The sequence below is a fragment of the Hibiscus syriacus genome, unplaced genomic scaffold (assembly GCF_006381635.1).
Source record: "Hibiscus syriacus cultivar Baekdansim isolate YM2019G1 unplaced genomic scaffold, ASM638163v2 tig00112226_pilon, whole genome shotgun sequence".
Lineage (NCBI taxonomy): Eukaryota > Viridiplantae > Streptophyta > Magnoliopsida > Malvales > Malvaceae > Hibiscus > Hibiscus syriacus.
In genome coordinates, this window is record NW_024063274.1 from 492888 (window position 1) to 512938 (window position 20051).

The following is a 20051-nucleotide window of genomic DNA, read 5'->3' on the forward strand; positions in this document are numbered from 1 at the left end:
CCTAAATTAAAAAAAAACTCAAAACTCAAAAGACAACTTTTAATTTGTTTAATATTTAAACTTATAATGACTTGAATTGTAATTAGATCAAAATTTTGAGAACACAGATTTAATAAATTTTTTAAATTTAAATATTTATTTTTACATGAATTGAAATGATATTAAAATATAAAATTATATCGAATATATAAATTTTAACATGGGTCGGGGCCCCTTGGGCCTAAGGGGAGATCCGTCCCTGACATGGAATGTGGCCTTCAAAAGAATTGCTCCGCAGTAAAAGAACCTCAGCATCTATTCCATTAGGAATCTCACCGGCCATGTTGTTGTTGCTAACATCAAAGAGTTTCATGGAACTATAGAATTCCTTCTTTGTTATTAGACTTCCGGTGAACTCATTGTTCCTCAGTCTCAACACTTGTACTCCACTCAAGTTAAAGTGAGTGGAAAAGAATTCACCATGAAAACTGTTGTTCAACATCAAACCAACTGGATCAATGCAATTTTCTACCAGTTCATGTGGAACTTCCCCTGATAAATTATTGAAGGATAAATCCAACCACGACAGCTTCGTCATGACACCAACCGAGGACCGGAGCTCGCCTACAAACAAGTTGTTGGATAAATTGAGATACTGTAAAATTTGGAAGAAACAGTCCAATATCCATTGGAAGTTGCCCTTCAATATGATTGATACATCAACATAAACCATACGACTCATAGGATTCTCCGGAAGAGGATCGAGATTCCCGATAAACGAGCCATTCCCAAGGTACAGAAACCGTAGATCAGTGTTATTTTCAAGCAACCAGATAGGCAAGGCTCCGCTCAAGTTATTGTGCGAGATATCAACCCATATTAACCGATGCCGGTTTAGCAAAAACAGAGGAGCATTCTTCAGGTTGCAATTCGAAAACCACAATGCCTTTAGCTGAAACAATGGAATCCCTGCTTGTTCATCATTATCAATCTGTAGTTTGTTTCCTGTGCTCCCAATTACGACCACATCAAGCTTGGAGTGATTGAATAAGGAGCTAAAAGAGAAGGAACCTTCAAAATCATTATGGCTAATATCCATGAACCGAAGAAAGTTTTGGCTTGGTTTTGAATATGATGTAACTGAAGAGGTTATGACGCAGATCAAGAATCTTAAGAGATGTCAAATTGCTTAGACAAGGAGGAAGAGTTCCTTGGAAACTATTATCTAACACTTGAAGTCTCCTCAATTCACAAAACCCTGGCAGGAGGAGTTTCAATAATTTACAAGAAAAACAATGATTTCACCTCAATTTAGTTATACAATTACCAGGGACCGGCAAAGAGCCATTGAAGTAATTATCTGCCAAATACAGAGCTTTAAGATGGGATATCTTCCCAATATTTTGAGGAATACCCCCTTCCATAATATTTCTGCGTAAATCTAATACCTCCAATCTTATCAAATCTACGGACAAAGCAAAGATAATGTAAGCTTCATCAAATATTTTTTTCCTTAGAAATAAAAAAAAGAATTTGCATGTTTACGTACCTTGATTCGACAGAGTGCCTCGCATAAAATTATCGGAAAGATCAAGAGACTTAAGGGGCGGAAGTGAGCCCAGAAACCTAATAATATTAGTACCGGTGAAGGAGTTATCATGCAGAATTACGTTCCTGAGCTTTGAGCAATCCACAGAACCAGGATAATTATCACAAATCAACGAGTGTGAATCATCATCATCGTCATATATATATATATATATTGATTAAATTCCAACATGTATACCTCGGGCAGGGAAGGATCCGTTAAAGGAATTGCCACTAAGGTTCAAATTCTTAAGCGATTTGAGTTTCCTCAAAGAATGCAGATGGCTGCTTGTTAAAATGTTATACGAAAGATCCAACGTCTCCAGCTGTTGTAGCCTAGACCAACCATTAGACCCAATAAACAAGATATTATGAGCCAAAAATTTAAAGATATTAGATGTGATCATGTATGTAATAACCATACCTTGGTTCTCTTTCCATCTCATACAATTGTAGGCTAAAATGAGAGTTTTTAGATGTTTAAAAGACTGGACTAAGGTGATGTTCCAATTGAAGAGGGAGAGCCTCTGAAGCCGTCCGGTGGTGAAGTTGCAGCTAAGTCTCTCCCAGCCACAGCAATCACTCATCGGATCATCGACCCATGAAGGCAGTACAACATGCTCTGCACCATTCATGACTTGTATCTTAAGAAACGACTTCAGTTCTAACAGCCCTGTCCTCTTTTTCTTCAGAACAAGCTCTTTGCGCATCAGCTTGAGTGAACATGATGACCAAATTATAGGGTAAAGTACACAAATGGTCCTCGACTATAGGATATTATTTTATTAAGTCTTTTGACTATTAAAAATTAAAAAATGGTCATTCAACTATAAAGTGTTATTTTGTTGAGTCCCTTGACTATTAAAAGTTACAAAATAGTCATCTGGCTATTCATGTGTTTCAAACATGTCCTCCAAGTTGAGCTTTAACTTTTTTTGAAGCGATGTTTATTAGTACTATAGATATTTTTTTTTATTAATCTGGGTAAGTACAAGGTAACATTGTTCAAAGATAACTCTCAACCAATTGATATTGAACGCTCACACTACTGACATTCCTGGTGCTTGAACCCGGAACCTTGAGGAATAACATCAATTCATTTACCACTGAGGTCGCTTGGTTCGTACTTGATAATATAGATTAGAGATAACAGTAGGGGAAAGTTTATATTTATAATTTTTCTAATATTTAAAATATATTGTAGTCAAGTATTCACATTCTCTAAATATACCCTTCTAATTTTCAACTTTTGTTTAGGATTAGTTCGTTATTAACCTTAAAAAATTTTATAAAATTTTTCAACTTCTATTCAATAGTATAAAGTAAAGAAAGATAATGTCCACTTATTTTTATAAGTCAACTAAACCTAAGAGAAAAACACACATGTTTAATATTTATTTTTAATAGATATTTTAATATTAATACTATAAAATCAGGGACAATCGATCAGTGATGAAATTGAAATAGTTTAAAGTTGAACACGAATCAGGAGATTTTAGTAGTTAAGGTATTTGTTATCATGTTATAAGGTATCAGATTCGAGCACCGCTTATGTAGGAGTATGAACGTTTATTGTAAAAGGGTTGAAAATCTTTCAACAAATATTATCTTTTATTCAGTTCAGATTTATTAAAAAATATTTTAGTTTTAAAGAAAAAATTAGCTCAAAAAAATTAACAATAAAATTAAAACTTTTTATATCTCAATAATCAAAATAAGGCAAAATCTAAAATCTGATGACGAATTATATAATTTACCCACTTAATAATTTACGATAGGTTTATCAAAAAAAATACAATTTGTGACATTTTAATCAATAGAGAATATAATTATTAATAAAAAAATTACTTGTAACATATCATCATATTATAGTTGAATCGAGTTTGATAATATCTTATTGATTATTTAAATATTTAATTTGAACCCTATCTGAAATAATAACTTTTAAAAGAATTGATTAATTTTTCATTCACCGATAATTCATATCTTCATTAATCAATATACATTTTATGAAACGAATTAAAAGTAGGGTAAAACATACAAATGGTCCCTCGATTACAGGGTATTACTTTATTAAGTCTCATGACTATTAAATGTTATAAAAGGGTCATCTGATTATAAAATATTATTTTGTTAAGTCCTTTAACTATTAAAAGTTACAAAATGGTCATACGACTATTTATTATGTTTCAAACTCGTCATTTTCCGTTAAAAATTGACAGTATCTTGAGTTGAACGTTAACATGTTGATTATGATATGACAAAATTTGATCATAGAATCTCAAAAACTATCATATTGTTGTCCTCATGTCAACGTTCAGATTAGAAAATCGCCAATTTTCAACGAAAAATGACAAGTTTAAAACATAATAAATAGTCGGGTGATTATTTTATAACTTCTGATAGTCAAATGACTTAATAAAATAGTACCCTTAGTCTTAACACTAGAACACAAGCTAGACTAGAGGTGGCCATGCCCCTCAAAATTTTAAAAATTATAATTTAGACCCTTAAATTTTCAAAATATTTAATTTGGCCCTCCAAAATTTTAGAAATTCAAATTAAATTTTAAATTGTTTGAATGTTCTTAATTAAGCCCCTTCCATAATTTTTGGAGATTCTCGTAAAGCCTCTCAAAATTTTAAAAAATTTAATTAGACCCTAATCTTTAGGGGGGAAAATACAAACTAAACCCTTTAAAATTCTTAATTTAAAGCTCTGATTTTTTTTTAATTTTAAAGTTGCCCCCAAACTTTATCACTATGTTCCACCACTGCTTAGTCAGGGATCATTTGTGTAATTTACCCTTAAAAGTAATGAACCATAGCTTTATGTACATAGAACTACAAAAAGATATAGACGACACGAGAACTAAATTTATCATAACATAAATATATATACCTTCATCTTCAGTCTTCGTCTTCATCTATATAATATACGCATATAGCCAAAGTATCATGAGAAGCAGATACAACAGACCTCGACGCCAACTTCTACTTGTTCGGCATCGACTTCAGCCATGACTTCAACCATATCTGCGGCTGCTTCCAAAACTTCACCTGCATCAACCCCATCTTCCTTCTCCTTTTTTGCACCTTCTTCCTCCTTCTGCTGCTCATTACCTTTCTTTTCTGCACAGTTAACCACAACTACAGACCCTAACACAATAAATAACACCATAGCAAAGATGACTGAAACAACCGCACCCCCACTCATCCTTATAATCCCTTAACTCTCCGTCGATACGAATAGGAAATGCAGAACACAATCAATCATTTATATAAGCTTTTTATATAGCTGTCTGCAATATGAAAACGAATTAAAAGAATAAATTACTAGGGAATCGGGTACTAGATGCTTGAATATCTTTAATATTAATTCCTTTTCACGATGATTATTAATTTGTTTTTCGTGTTTCAGATTTGTACTTAAATCTGTTGTCTTGTGTTTGAACTTTTGCTGGTTTTGTAATCTTTCGTTTGTTGTGATATGTTTGTTCCGGAAAAAGAAACAAAAAAAATTAGTATGGATTCATTTAATTAATTCTAATGTCATTTTAAGGAACTTTCAAGGCTGATTTATTCAATGACGGCTGCAATATTCATTTGGTTGACTTCTTGTTTTCTTCGTCGTTGTTGGATTTCTTCAACTCAACAGCATATAATCGTATTACGTTACCTATGTCGAACTGATTTGAAACAAAACCAATAAATAAGAAAATTAAAAGTACACGAATCAAATTGTCTTAATAACTAAAGAAATGATCATTATTCTTAGAAATTATGGATTTAATTATGAACATTTGTTTTCGAATTAAAAAATCGTACATTAAAGATTATCCACGTGTAGTTTTAAATTGCCATATGTGGCTGAAGCTGACTTCACAAAACGTCCACCAAGCATGGCCTTGTAAATGTGTGGCCCCGAAACACCGAGTCTTCGATCACAATAAAAGAACCCGTGTCCCATATGTGTCCCCTTGTGAAATAGTTATATTTCCACAAATTTTGAATAATTTACAAGGCAATGGCTCTCAAAACTGTGTTTGCTACTATTTTGCTCTCAACTTTCCTGTTCATCTCATCTGCATCAGCATAAAGAGCAAGAACTATCAACGTTGGAAACTACGGCGTCGTTCCCGACGGTCGAACAGATAATGAGAAGGTATTAATACAGTACCAAAACTGGATTTTTTTGTTGTTTCTCTGAATGAATGCTTATGTTGTAATATTTAGGGTTTTCTTCGGGCATGAAACGATGCATGCAATGGAAATGGAGCTTCGGTATTGTATGTACCCAAAGGAGATTACGTGCTCGGACCGGTTGTGTTTTCCGGTCCATGCAAACGTCCGATAATGTTTCTGATGACCGGAGTCTTGAAGGCTTTACCCGGACCTTCTGCTGTTTCAAACTGGATAAATTTTCGAAATGTAAGTCTTCTGTTGATCAAAGGTGGTGGAACATTTGATGGTCAAGGACCTTCTGCTTGGCGTTTCAATAATTGTCACAAGGACCCTAACTGCAGGCCGCTTCCAATTGTGAGTATATATTTTTTATTTCATGACAAAAAATTGTTATCTAGTATTTCTGATATGTTCTAATCCCAGAATCTCAAATTTGATTCGGTGATGAACTCGAGGATTGAATTCGTAAAATCAGTCAATAGTAACCAAACTCACATCTCATTCCACGGATGTAAGAACGTAAATATAACAGACGTTGAAGTACTGGCCCCGGCAGAAAGTTCCAACACCGACGGAATCAAGATGGGGAGGTCTTCCGGCATCCGGATATTGAACTCGAAAATAAGCACCGGTGACGACTGTGTAGCCATCCTTTCCAGGAGCTCGAACATCGAAGTTTCGAATGTTCATTGTGGTCCTGGACATGGTATCAGCATCGGAAGCCTTGGCAAGTACCATGGTGAACTGCATGTTCATGGCGTGACCGTGACAGGGGTGTACCTTTAGTCAAACCGACAATGGTGTTAGAATTAAATAATGGGCATCTCAATTTCCGGAAACTGCTTCAAACTTCTTGCCTCAAGATATTGTTATGGACTGAGTTCTAAACCCAATCATTATTGATCAGACGTATTGCCCTCTTACTGATCAAGGGGTAATTTCTAATCAATTTTTTTGCTAATATAATTCTCCATTTTAATCAAAATCTTAATGATCTAATCTTGTTTTTGTTTTTTCAGGCATCATCTCATATTCAAATAAGAGATTTTACATATAGGAACACACGTGGAACTACAAGCTCTGAAGTTGCTGTTTCTTTTGAATGCAGCAAGAAATTCCCATGCAAGAATATAGTGATGACTGACGTTAATTTTGTTCATTCTAAACGTGGATTATCTTTGAAATCCACGTGTTCAAATGTTATTGGTCGTAGCTTCGGCCTTTAAAACCCTCGCCCTTGCTTTTAGTTAGTAAAAACCTATATTTACACTGTAGTTCTGGCTATGTATTTTGCTGCAGATTCTCGGTATATATAGTGTGTAGCTCTCCTGTTTCAACTCTTTAATTAAAAAAAGAGAGCTTATTTTAGTAGTCATTATTCTATAAAGATAGTTATTTGAAGCACATGCGGTAAAAATATTTTTCCTACGAGAAACAGTACGATTACGACAGGTGCATTTGATTCCTCCCTGGGCAAGACCATGCTTATTATAATCATAAACTAGCAGGCAAAGAAACCCTAATGGGATTAACATTGTCTAAACAAAATTATGGAATAAGATTAAAAACAAATCTCAATCCGAAGCATAATCACAATATCGTCCGTCAAAAATGAAAAACGATTGCGAAGAAGAAAAAAGGGAAGTATTCGAGCATCCCTTCGACACTTTTTTCCATTGGGATATCATCTTCCTCCATCCATGATCTTAAATGACTTGGTTGAATGGTTAAAGCAATGTTGGATGGGTAACTCGGGGCCTCACCGGTGTTTTCGAAGGGCTTACCCTGGAAAATGAGAATATAAGCATTACAGCATTAGCTTTAGATGGCAATCATTGAATTTAAAGCAACAAGTTCAGGGACACGCACCTGATGGGCTGGGATCCTAGCACCATCCCACTGCAATTAAGAGCTATTATGGCGCTTTCAGCCTGTCCATAAAGGAAAAGTTATCAGACAACATTATGAAGGAGATATTATCACTTGGAAAACAAGTAATAAAGCACAGCTTCGTTGCACCGTACAGAGGATGCATGCACAAAAGCATCGTTATGCTCGTTGCACATACATTCAAACACACCGTTTGATCTTGCAACATTTTGCTATAACATCTATGATGTTCTGCAACATTTTAATGAACTATGGTAGAAGCCATTCGACTCATGCGATCAGTATCATACATCCTTTACAAGCTAAATGTAGTCATAGATAGGAGACTTGTTCCAAGAAGAACTCATATTTATATAGAATCGACTTAATCAACTAATCATTTCCTCTTTAGAGATAAAGAGGTGAGGTTCAAATAGAAAACTATGAACCAATTGCAGATATGTTTCAAAACTAGGAGTTAAGGCTGATTTTAGCCGAACATATTACTCCATTTAGAGTATAAGAGAAGAAATTAGAGCGGATAGATTTTTGCACAAATAGTTTGCAAAGAGACGTGGATGAAAATAAATTTAACAGCATAACAGGTATTGTGGTATACTGGTTAGAACCAGAGCCAAAAAAATAGGTTTCAAAGTATCATAAACATAATCTGAACCCGGATCTTTTTTGAATCCTGAAAATATGAACTTACCATGGCAAACTCAACAAAAGCAATACGGGTTGAATGCACGTTATCCCCTAAAAGCCTCAACCGAGTGACCTGAGAATTAAAATAAAATCGATGTCAACCTTCAAAACCTTTCTACCTTCAGTCTTCTAGTCGAAAACAGCCGGAAAAGGGCATGCATAGTATCGATACAATGCTAACCTCACCACAGGCTGATTCAAAGAAATTCTTCACTTCAGCTTGGGAAACCTTCAAGCAAAGTAAAAATATTCTAGTAAAAAAAGATGCCAACCAATTACAGCAGTGATAAAAGTCCAGAACTCAAAACATTAATGTAAGCAAACACAGGGTTTACCTTCTTGTCAATATTTGTACAATAAACTGTCCTGGTGCACATTTCCCTTTCATCTTCCGACTGCAATTGTAGTTATTATAATTAACGGCAAGTCGAAAAGAAAACTATAGAGAAACGTCAATAGCTATTTAGTAATATTGAAATGTCATTGGAAAGTGAACTTATATTCCAAACCGAGACAGCTAAGAGCCGGAAAGTTACTCGTCCATACCCGAGGGAGAAGTGTGGGGTTCACAGGGAGGATGGCGGTTTTTGATGGCAAGACCCGAACTGGATAAAACCCTAGCATTATCCCATTGAGGTTCAAAGCAGCCCTTGCACCTTCTGTGAAAACAAAGTTCATATAAAATGTAACATGTGAATAAATGTGCATTGATTTACAAAACAAAAGTTCATGTCTTGTCCTTAGCAGCTGCTTACCTTCATCTGCGAATTCCACGAATGCAAACCGAAGAACTGAATGCGGATCACCACAAACTCGGCAATCAACAACCTTCAATAATAATTTCCAACCCACTCTAGAAATGTCATACATACAGAAATCTGCCCCATAAGCTATCAAAGAAAGTAATCCTATCAAGCAGTATCAACCAAAGCGGCAACATCCTTTCTTTTTCCCGGGAAGAAAGGAGATACTAAACCCTCGAAATCAAATTCATAAGTTCTTTTGGAATTTTATGAGGCTCTAAACAAAAAACCAAAATATGAAATGCAGAACCATGCCTTAATAAGATACAAAAGTGGAAAATGGAGAGAGAGATGGAGCTAAATGATAAAGCTAGAACATTATTGTTAATTATTCCACATGTAGTATGAGAGAAGAAATTAGGGTTGTAAATGAACCGAGTTCGAATGAACAGACTTTTGTTCATGTCTGCTTATTTATTTTTAAGCTTGTTTAGGTATGGTTCGTGATCGTTAAGGATTTCATAATCACATTAATGTTTGTTTACTTAAAGATAGGAGTATTTATTTAATGTCCGCGAACATATTCAAAAATATGTTCATGAACGTATTATTGAACATGTTCACAAACAATTAAAAATCTTTTCATGAATAATAAACAAACAAACAAACCATAAATGAACATAATTCTAAACTTTTAGATATAAAATAATCAAACATAAATATAAATATTTATTAAGTATCTTTGATAGAAAAAGATCAAATATAAATAAGCAAACTAATAAAGGAGATCATAAATGAACTAATAAGCAAGCTTGTTTGTAAACAAAAATGAACCGAACGCACCTCTATTCAAACTTGTTCATTTAATAAACGAACATAAAATTTTCTTTCATATACATTAATTTAGCTTAACAAACAGCTCATGAGTAGTTCGTCGAGCCCTGTTCATTTACAGCCCTAGAAGGAATGAAGTTGTGCAAGATGCAGCATCACGGAGGAACAAACAGAGTTAAAACGGAAACTTTAAAGCCAGAACTTTAACTTACGTGTCCACAATTACTGAATAAGCCAGCAAGTTGCTCTTCAGTAACCTGAAAGAAATGATTTTCAAAAGTGACTTCACCAAATCAGAATGAAACCCGAAAAAAGAAATGGTGTCACTGGTTAAACTTACATTCTGATCAATATCAGAAACATATACTGTTTGCCTAATGCTATCATCTCGCTGAGCTCGAAAAGCTTTACCATTAAGCCTTCTCCTACCTTGGCTAGAGTTGTTTCTTCTCTGGAAAACACAAAAATAGCCATTTGCCAAATGTAACCAACGGAAATTAAAGAACAAATGCAACACCATGACATGTTAATATTGAGCTTAACCTTTCAGCTAATTCTGTCAACTTTATTAATAGAGACCCAACAGTCCAAAAAAAGTTCAAAAACAGAGCAGCTGACACTAATTGAGCTTAACCTTACAAATGACAGCAAAACAGAAACCAGTTCAAAATGAAGAATTTTATTAAACAAAGACAGGAATCGGACTGCAAATGCGTAACCATTCGGATTACAAAAGGAAGCAAATTTTAGAACCCCGATCTGTCTAAGCAATCAAAAGCATATCCATCAATAATCCACAAAAACCCTCACAGGAAAGATGACCATTTTCCCAAAAGAAAAATAAATAACACTAAGAATTAGCAAACACCCATCGTTCAGAACATAGTATTAAACAAAAATGTAATTCAGTTGAGAACAAAAAATACCCTTCTGTTGGAGTGATTCACATTTCCAGCTGATTTGTTATCAGCAGGCACCTGATCGAATTTACTGTCATTTTTTGTCTGACTCTGATTATAAGATGACGGGAAAAACTCTTTGGCCAAAGGATTCAGCTTTGTGAACATATCAACCAGATTCTGCACATTGAATTCCTTTGATTCTGCTTTGGCTGTTTCCACCACCAAATTGTTCTTCTTGTCATTAGCAGCTGCGGCTACTGGCGCTGCCTCACCTGACTTGTCAGCAACTGCAGCCATAGAATCAAAACCCAAAACCCCCCAAAGAAAATAAATAAATAAATAAATATAACCCAATGAACAGAGGAAATGGTAATTGGATTTTGGTAAATATGTTGTCTTTATTTCTTCTTTCTCACTACGGAGCAAAAAAGTTCAGAGCTTTAGAGAGAACAATTAAGATTATCGATGTGCCTCATAATAGATAACCATTGTAAATGTCTAGAAATGGAAATGACAGTGAAAATGCAGATTGGGTTCTCTTTTTCTTTTGGATGTGATTTAATTAAACTGACAAATACATCAAAATCAAAAAAGAGAAAGCAAAACTGGAAGAGACTGCAGCGATGAAAGTTAAAAAATGGGAGAATACGAGTGTTATAACATAAAAAAAAATTCAGTTAGCTTCTATCTTTTTTCCCTATAAAAATATATTTCACATTTGTTGAAATTTAAATTAAATGTATCTAATAAAAGAAAAATATTTTTAATTATTTTTTTAAAATTTAATATCAGATTAAGTTGGGGATATTTAACTCCTGTTTTGCTGGGTAGTTAAGATTACAAGTTACTATTTATTTTATAATTTATTTTTTTCATCTTTAGAATTTCAACTCTTAAGATCTAATTAAATCTTTAAAATTAGTAATAGAGAATTTGAAATAATACTAATAAACAAAATTATGCATTATCTGTAAATTACAAGTTTTGTTCCTTGAAACAAAGTATTGAAAAACCACTTTGCATTGCATGTTTGCACAAGAAACCCCACAAAAAATTATTTGTTATTTTGCCCCCACTTCTGAATTCTCCATTTTCCTTTCGAATGCTCTGCTTTTGCCTGCTATGTACGCCGTCCAAGAGAAATTCTTCCACGGCCTCCGTTTTCACCGTCACCGGTCCATCACCCGAAACTCTCGTCTCTGTTTATATTGCCTCGAATAGAACTCGGTGCTCCAGAAGATCCGATAAAACACTTCTCATTTTATCAAGTGAAACTGGTTTCAATATAACACCATTCATACCAACCCTCATGCAGCTCTCTTTCGTCACCTTGTCCGTGTTTCCAGTGAGCGCTACTATTATCGGCCTCTCATGGCGTTTTGTGAACTTCTCGTGCATGCAGATCGCTATTTCATAACCATCCATACCGGGAGTACAAACGTCCATGAAAACAATCTTGTGCTCGTTAGAAGCCACACGCAAACACTCCTCGCTCGAGCTTACCATTGTTACATCACAGCCAAGATGCCCCTTGGTCACCTTCCGGCTAACCCTGCATTACAACATAACAACTCAATGCTCATATTCACTTGGCATGGAAGAAAGAAGTACCATTAATGAATAGGATATGCATACATGAAAAGAATTTGTAACTGAACAAGCAACGCGTACCCGACATATCTTATTACCGGCAACTATGAGATATGGACAAAAACATACTCATCAAATAAATAGAAATTAACATGAACACAATGAAGCTGACCCATTCTCATCCATAACCAAAACTTTAAGCCCAGGAAAAGCTGTTGGACCATGATTTGGTGGTACTTTAGGCATGAAAACAAGTTTGGATTCATTCAACCGTTCTGGGATGCTGCCGATTTTTACCATGAAGATAGCAGTAGATCCCTTACCAAGACCTTCACTCTCAATCCAAATATGTCCCTCCATTAGATTTACAAACCTGATCACATAATTAAAAAAGGCAAACATCAGGTAGATAGCTGAAAAACTGAACCACCAGTATAGGGGTTGGAAGACGCGAAGAACTCTGAAAAAAGTGTATACCTCTTGCAAATTGCAAGGCCAAATCCACTGCCACCAGAATTTGGTAAAAAACTTGGGAATATCTTGGGGGCTAATCCCAATGCCTGAATCTTTCACCTGTATCAGTAGCCAAAAAAAAACATAAACATTAGCAACCTCTAAGATAAAAAAAAATTACAACTGACACCAATGGAACTAACCTGTACATGAAAATAAAAGTGATTATCGCTAAGCACGGAAAAAATTCAGGGGTTCGAGAATCTCTCAGTAATTCTGCTTTTGCAACAAAAGCCGTGATTGAAATGCTGCCATCCTTTGAAAACTTCACAGCATTACCGACAACATTTATAATTGTTTGCATCAGGCGCTTCTCATCACCAACGGCACATTCAGGTAAGTCAGGAGACAGGTTTAATGAAACATGAAGCCCATTTACTAGAATTCAGCAAGTGCAATGAAGAAGTCGGAAATATATTGATATTTCATCAACAGATCATCCGGGGGGCTATTGTGGATCTATGCAGTTGCAAGAAGAATCCATTCTGACTGAACCACCTAAGCTCTCACTTGTTCTTCATATATCTGAAGAAGAAAGGCAGACCATAAACAATTCACATATCCATTTGATTACAAGATAACAGGGAAGACAGAATAAAACATACAATTTACATGCCCTAGATTTCATCATATTTATGCCAAATCTAACATCACATAATCCTACCCAGTTTCTGTTCCTATTCTTTCCTCCCCAATGTCTTGCTAACAATCACACCCTTAAGCATAAATGACAAAGAAACGGAAAACGAGCAAAAAATCAAAATAAAACCTAAGCTGGCGAATAAAAGTACAAGAAAGATTACTGTTTTCAAAGGCGCCACCGAACTCTTAAGAGTTAGAACCCATCCATAAGTAAAATAGGACACAAAACATATCTGAACTGTGTTTGTATATATGCTAGTGTTTCTCCAGATATACATATTATGCACACACAAGATTATGAACAATAAACATTTAAGAATGGACAAATAGGCATGATTGATAACATCGAGAAAGACACTTGACTACTTGGATCCTGCAAGACCCAACAATACATACGCCTAGTTTTCAGGCTAAACAACGAAAGTTGCAACAAGTTGAACAAAAATGAAAAGCAATATCTCAAAATTATATTTTATGATAACAAAAACGAAAAGGAACAAAAAAGGTTCCATCCACAAAACATAGTGAGAGCTAAACACTAGCAGAAGACAATTGAATTATGAAATTTACACAAATCTCTAATAACAGTCGTAACACTTCCAAAAAAAAACATATCCAAGTTCCACAACCATGAAAAAGATTAAACAATAAATCAAAAAATCAAAACAAATTACACACTTAAGACCAATTCAACCACTCATGATGTCCAATCCCAAATCATTGAAAAAAAAAACTTACCTTTACAACTGAAAGTAAAATCTTGACCAGAGAATAAATGGTGGGGCTTTAGATTAGAAAGAAAAAGACCCAAATTTCAGAAACTGAAACTTACCCAAAAAAGCAATCAATCGAGTAGAACTTCTAGTTAAAACATCAAATCAAATTTCCCCCATAAGCTGCCCCACAAAAAGAAGTCAAAATTGAAAAGCGAATCAAAAGAAGATGGGGAAAATTCAACTAAAATGAACCCGAAGATCAAAATTACCTTGTTGGATTGTGTCTTTTTAGCAGCTTTAATTGCAGCCTTTTGCCCATTAAGACAGCCTTTTGACGATCTCCCTATACACGCGGGAGCTTGCCTACGTAGAAAGGGAGTGGGAAAAAAAGTCGGGATGTAAACACAAACCAGAAAGAAGTAGGCGGCATAATGATGTTGTCGCCCGCCCGTGAGTTTAGTTTTGGTAATAGACGAGCTAATCAAGAGACGGTTACTACTTATTGCTGATGTGGAACCCGCTCACTGAGGTCACGATGAACGGTGGTGATTACGTTTGAGTTTGACAGATGGGTAATTGTATTGGATGGCAACTTTTTTTTCCTTTTCTTTAGTTTCTTAAATTATTTTATTACTATTGGTAGTGCTTAATTAATATATAAAAAAAATTAGCACGACCTTAATTATCTCAGTAATTAAGAAATGATTCTTAATTTTAGAAGTTTTGAATTTGAGTATTAAAGAGTACATAATATTTAAATATTTAATGTCAAATGATTAGAAGTTTTTACAACCATACTACTTGTAAATACTCTAAATTAATCGATATATATATATATATATATAAACTTGAATTTCTTTAAGTGAAATAAAAAAATGAAAATTTTCAATACTTTAAGTTAAAAAAATTGTTTTATACGAATTAAGTTACTTCAATAGTGAAAGGGATGGTTATTGTTCTTAGAGATCTCGAGTTCGAGTACTAATATTTGTAGACATGTTTGAGCGTTCATTGTTAAATAATTTAAAATCTTTAAAAGAGATATTACCTTGTATCACCTTAGTTTTATTAAAAATATTTTTTTAAATTTAAATAATAATTTAATATGTAGACAAACATAATAAAACTAAATTCAAGCATGAATCAAGCAATCACAGTGGTTAAAGGGTAGTTGTTATCCCTAGAGGTATTGAGTTCGAGCATATCGTTTGTCTTAAGGAAGGCAACATGTTTGGTTGTGTCAGGTTTTTTGTCAACCAGACCCGACCCAAAAAAATACATACCTTCAACCCGAATCTGACTCGATCCAAAAAATATATACCCTCCACCCGACCCAATCTAACCTTAAAAATATATATCCTCTACCTGATCATGACCCAGCCTGAATATTTACAGTAAAATTCGTTCTGATACGACATGACCCTATATAAAATAAGAACTTAAAAATAGTAATAGAGAGGAATTATTATAGCAATTATCCTTAAATTTATTTGAATAAATTATACTCTTAAACTCGTGTCAGGTCGGGTTGAGTCGGAGTTTTTCACCCTCCACCCGACCCAACTAACCCCTTTAAAAAATTCAACCTGATCCTACTTGAACCGGAATTTTGAAAAAAAAAATCGACCGTATCAAATTGGGTCGAACCGAAATCCATCGATTTCACTTTAAATTATTATCCCTAATATGTCTATAGGGTATTTAAGTGTTCATTATCGTATCATTAAAAATATTTTGAACATATACTATCAAATAATGCATCCCAAACTAATAAATAAACTACATTCAACCACAAAGCCTTGCAAATTTTGGGTTAGCTCACCCAATAGTGAAACAAGTCCTACAAAGAAGATGGCCGAAAACACTCATTGTATCTTGGGCTATGTGATTTGAAGGATATTCAAAATGAAGAATAAATTAAGAGGTGTCGGAGTTAGGGATGGGAAAATTTCAATTTAATTTAATTCAAAATTCATATATTTAATTCGATTAAAAAAATATTAGCTTATAAACAAAGTTCATGTGGGCTTTATTGAGTATAAACGCATAACAGGCTTTGCTCCTTTGTTGAGACAGAACTTGGGCCTTTATAGACTTCATCCGCTTATAACGAGGTTCATGTGGGTTTTATTTTTGGTACGTAAAGTTCATGTTGGGTTCACAAAAACATGTTTGCTTGATGTAAACTCCTCTAGCTCATTAATGAAAAAGATCTTAATATTTTTACGGATGATTTTGAACTATTATTAGATTCTATTATACTTTTATAAATAATATTACTAAGAGAACATCTATATATTTCGAAAGAGTGATTTTTTTGATATAACCACTGATATATGATCTATTGATTGATTAATTTGGATCGGTATTGCAGAGACAATAACAATTCTCATAATTCAATTTATTCTGTTTGTAATCGTCAAGATTCGAATGTCTAACATTATTTAATAGATCAGTGTATTATTCCACTACACCAACTACTCATTGTTGGTATTTCTTTGAATTATTTAAACCGGTAAATTTTTTATATTTTATTGAATTATGAAAATTAAAGTTGATATTAGTGGCAAAGGTAATGCCGTGAAGGAATCTCAAAAAATTTAAAAAATGGGGAAGGATGAGAAGGGTAATGCCATGAAATTTTAAAATTATTATATATTTTTAAATATTTTATATGTATTTTTTATTAAAATTTTATTTTTATCTTCTAAAATTTTATAATTTTAAATTTATCTCCTTAAAATGTTAAAAGTTTAAGTTCATCCTATTATAAAATTTTACTTCCATCCTGATTAAAAAAATCTTAAATAACATTACATCTCAACGCTACACTTGCTTTCTTTTCCTCCTTTTTCTGTCATAATCGGATTGGAAAAGCACGAACTGCGGTAGTGCGGTGCGGTTGGTTTTAAGCAAAGTGATGAGTTGACTGGCTCAGAATGAGTTTAGTTATTCACCGAGTCAAAACTCAAAGGGGTTCGGGATTTTGGGCACGCCTCCATGGATGTGTGGTTAGAGATGCATGGACCGACACGCGTTCAGGTGCAAACTATTATTACATGGCGATAGATGAAAGGCTTACTGTCCTTGGCGGCAGCTTGTGGGTCCAGTTTTTGGTTTTCTTTTTGTTGCGTTTGTAAGATTAAAACGTGACAATTAAAGGTTATAATAATTTGTCGATAATGATGGTCATCCATTGGTTATTGAGCTTAACCTACAAGTAATAGGAATGACGGTTGTTGATTGGGCACATATTGAGAGCGTCCATGAAACAATACAAGATTTTTCATTACAATAAAAAAATAAAATATACAAATGATTTTTCAGATTATAAGATATTATTTTATTAAATATTTTAATTATTATAAGTTAAAAAATAATCTTTTGATTATATAGTTGAGTCTATCGATTATTAAAAGTTATAAAGTGATCATTTGATTATTTATTATGTTTCAAAATTTTCATTTCTCGTTAAAAAGTCGACGATTTTCTTATTTGAACGTTAACTTGATAACTATGATATGATAAAATCTGATCTCAGAATCTCAAACGACTATCATATCTCAATCATCATATTAACTTTCAACTTAAACAATCGTCAATTTTTTAACCAAAAAGAATGAGTTTGAAACATGATGAATTGGATGACAATTTTGTAACTTTTAATAGTCGAAAGACTTAACAAAACAACATTCTATAGTCGGATGACAATTTTGTATCTATTTTGTATAGATAATCAATTAGTTATCCCTTGAAGTGATTTATCATTGTCACAATTGTTTATTTGGTAAGGTACACAAATAAGCCCTTGACTATAGGATATTATAAGTCATTCGACTATTAAAAGTTACAAAATAATTTTTTGATTATAGAGTGTTACTTTGTTGAGTCTCTTGACTATTGAAAGTTATAAAATGGTTTGTTGAGTCCCTTGTCTATTGAAAGTTACAAAATAGTCACCCAACTATTCATTATATAACTCGCAAATTTTCTTTAAAAATCGATGGCTTTCTGAGTTGAATGTTAACCTGCTAATTGTTACAAGATAAAATATGATTCTAGAATCTCAAACGACTATCATATATTAATCATCATACTAACGTCTAACTTAGATAAACGTCAATTTTTTTAACAGAAAATGACGGATTTGGAACATGATATACAGTATGATGATCATTTTATATTTTTTAATAGTTAGAGACTTAATAAAACAACATGCTATAGTGAATGATTATTTTGTAACTTTTAATAGTTATAGGACTTAATAAAGCAATACCCTGTAATCGAGGGACCATTTGTATACTTTACCCTTATTTATGTTACTTTGTATGTATTAGGATGAGGTTTTGGACAAATTCCACGCGTTTTCCAACGTGTAATTTTCCTTTCGGTTCTATGAATTATATGATCCTATATGCCGAATCTAATTCTAGTCATCATTGTACATATGAGCATTCAACCACGACCAAATCTGTTCTTTTTTTAACATAAAGGAAAATGGTTACAAATACATTGTCAAATATTTATAATAAAAAGTTCTGATGATCAACGTCAAGCAGTGGTGTAGCCACAACTTAGTGGTAATGGACATGTGTCTATCTTGAAATTTGAATTTTCTGCAATTAGTTAATTATTTTATTGATAGTGTCTATCTATACTAATTTTTTTTGTTTTCACTCTGAAATCTGAGTTTTCTTCGATTAGTTACTTATTTTACAGACAATTTCCACCATAAAATTTTATTTGTACCCATCTTATTTAAAAATTTTATGCTGTTAACGTATGTGTCTATAAAAAAAAATCTTTCCATAATTTTTTGGAAATATCCATGGCTAAAATGGTAAAGGGCATAATATTTTGTCAATCTTGACTTTGGAAAGATGATAAGGGTTATGTGACTTGGTATGAAGGTAATTATCAAGTTTCATTAATGGCAAAATTGTCATTTCTCAATTAAATAAATTTTAAATTTAATTAAGCTTAAATAAAGGATAAATTAATATGAAATTAATCAAAATTTCATAAAGTTTGTTCATCTTTTCTCCCTCTTGGACGTGGAACATAAACCCTAGGTAAGAGAATTTTTTTTCCATTTTGAGCAATTCCCTTTGGATTTTGGATTAAGCCGTGAAATATAAAATTATTCTATTTGAAAAACGCTATCATTTGGTATTATTATTGCATGCTAATCTTTTTTATGTGCTAAGATCCCAAATTTTATGGTTTATATTTGTAACACTCCATACCCGGTCTAGGAGTCCGAGCCGGATACCTGAGCGTACATTAGGTTTCAATCATGTTGGACAGATCAGATCCACATTACGCACATTTCGCAGAAGAAAACAAATTAAAATTTCTTAGTATTCATCACACACAATGTTCAATGTAGCTAGCATGCAATTGAATCTCAATTAAACATGCAAACATTACAATTAAACGTTTAGGGGTATTTGCATGAGGACCATAACTCCATAAGGTTTTTCACTTGTTTGCAATTCCCCCCTTTCCAGCAGGTGAGGTCTGCGTAATTGCATGAGGAAAAAGAAAAATAGTTATGTAATTTGATACAAACTTTGAATCATAAATACATAGGGATAAAAATATAATAACGGCCTGTTTGGCAAATGAAAAAAAAACAACGATGCTAGGGGACCAGTGGATTGAAACAGCCATGCTTTCTATCCATATAGGCATGATTTTAACATAATGTGGATTGATTTGACACTACCAAACACGTTCCAAAGAGTTAACCGGTTATAATCTATGCTGCCTTTTGCTTTCTCC

The 20051-nt window shown here is 33.5% G+C and overlaps 3 protein-coding genes and 1 long non-coding RNA gene across 4 annotated transcripts; 1 reads left to right on the forward strand and 3 right to left on the reverse strand.

The window, feature by feature from the left end:
• Positions 1–220: 220 nt before the first annotated feature.
• Positions 221–1553, reverse strand: LOC120176086 (receptor-like protein 14). Its single transcript, XM_039182592.1, has 3 exons — positions 1529–1553; positions 1307–1444; positions 221–1119 (listed from the first exon to the last, which is right to left on the reverse strand). The coding sequence occupies exons 1-3, from the start codon at positions 1551–1553 to the stop codon at positions 221–223; spliced, it is 1062 nt and encodes a 353-aa protein (XP_039038523.1).
• A 3598-nt stretch (positions 1554–5151) lies between these two features.
• Positions 5152–6976, forward strand: LOC120176087 (exopolygalacturonase-like). The gene is made up of 6 exons (XM_039182593.1): positions 5152–5232; positions 5660–5730; positions 5819–6104; positions 6174–6524; positions 6658–6684; positions 6770–6976. The coding sequence occupies exons 1-6, from the start codon at positions 5152–5154 to the stop codon at positions 6974–6976; spliced, it is 1023 nt and encodes a 340-aa protein (XP_039038524.1).
• Positions 6977–7477: 501 nt separating this feature from the next.
• Positions 7478–11393, reverse strand: LOC120176088 (polyadenylate-binding protein-interacting protein 9-like). Its single transcript, XM_039182594.1, has 10 exons — positions 10831–11393; positions 10245–10355; positions 10117–10161; positions 9083–9155; positions 8874–8986; positions 8663–8722; positions 8509–8556; positions 8332–8400; positions 7620–7681; positions 7478–7535 (listed from the first exon to the last, which is right to left on the reverse strand). Exons 1-10 carry the CDS (start codon positions 11101–11103, stop codon positions 7478–7480), a joined length of 912 nt encoding a protein of 303 aa, XP_039038525.1. The 5' UTR covers positions 11104–11393.
• Positions 11394–12326: 933 nt separating this feature from the next.
• Positions 12327–12918, reverse strand: LOC120176049. Its single transcript, XR_005521293.1, has 3 exons — positions 12874–12918; positions 12569–12769; positions 12327–12358 (listed from the first exon to the last, which is right to left on the reverse strand). It is a non-coding gene; the product is annotated as an uncharacterized LOC120176049 (long non-coding RNA).
• Between the last annotated feature and the right edge of the window lie 7133 nt (positions 12919–20051).

Excerpts from the sequence above, each read along its gene's own strand:
- LOC120176086 (XM_039182592.1), bottom strand. The coding sequence starts at position 1,553 with ATGCGAGGCACTCTGTCGAATCAAG. Across the intron at positions 1,445-1,528 it reads AGGCACTCTGTCGAATCAAG|ATTTGATAAGATTGGAGGTA; the intron begins GTACGTAAACAT and ends CTTTGTCCGTAG. Across the intron at positions 1,120-1,306 it reads TGGCTCTTTGCCGGTCCCTG|TTACATCATATTCAAAACCA; the intron begins GTAATTGTATAA and ends TAACCTCTTCAG.
- LOC120176087 (XM_039182593.1), top strand. The coding sequence starts at position 5,152 with ATGACGGCTGCAATATTCATTTGGTTGACTTCTTGTTTTCTTCGTCGT. Across the intron at positions 6,105-6,173 it reads ACTGCAGGCCGCTTCCAATT|AATCTCAAATTTGATTCGGT; the intron begins GTGAGTATATAT and ends TTCTAATCCCAG. Across the intron at positions 6,685-6,769 it reads GCCCTCTTACTGATCAAGGG|GCATCATCTCATATTCAAAT; the intron begins GTAATTTCTAAT and ends TTGTTTTTTCAG.
- LOC120176088 (XM_039182594.1), bottom strand. The coding sequence starts at position 11,103 with ATGGCTGCAGTTGCTGACAAGTCAGGTGAGGCAGCGCCAGTAGCCGCA. Across the intron at positions 10,162-10,244 it reads TTTCTGATATTGATCAGAAT|GTTACTGAAGAGCAACTTGC; the intron begins GTAAGTTTAACC and ends CATTTCTTTCAG. Across the intron at positions 8,557-8,662 it reads GTACAAATATTGACAAGAAG|GTTTCCCAAGCTGAAGTGAA; the intron begins GTAAACCCTGTG and ends CTTTGCTTGAAG.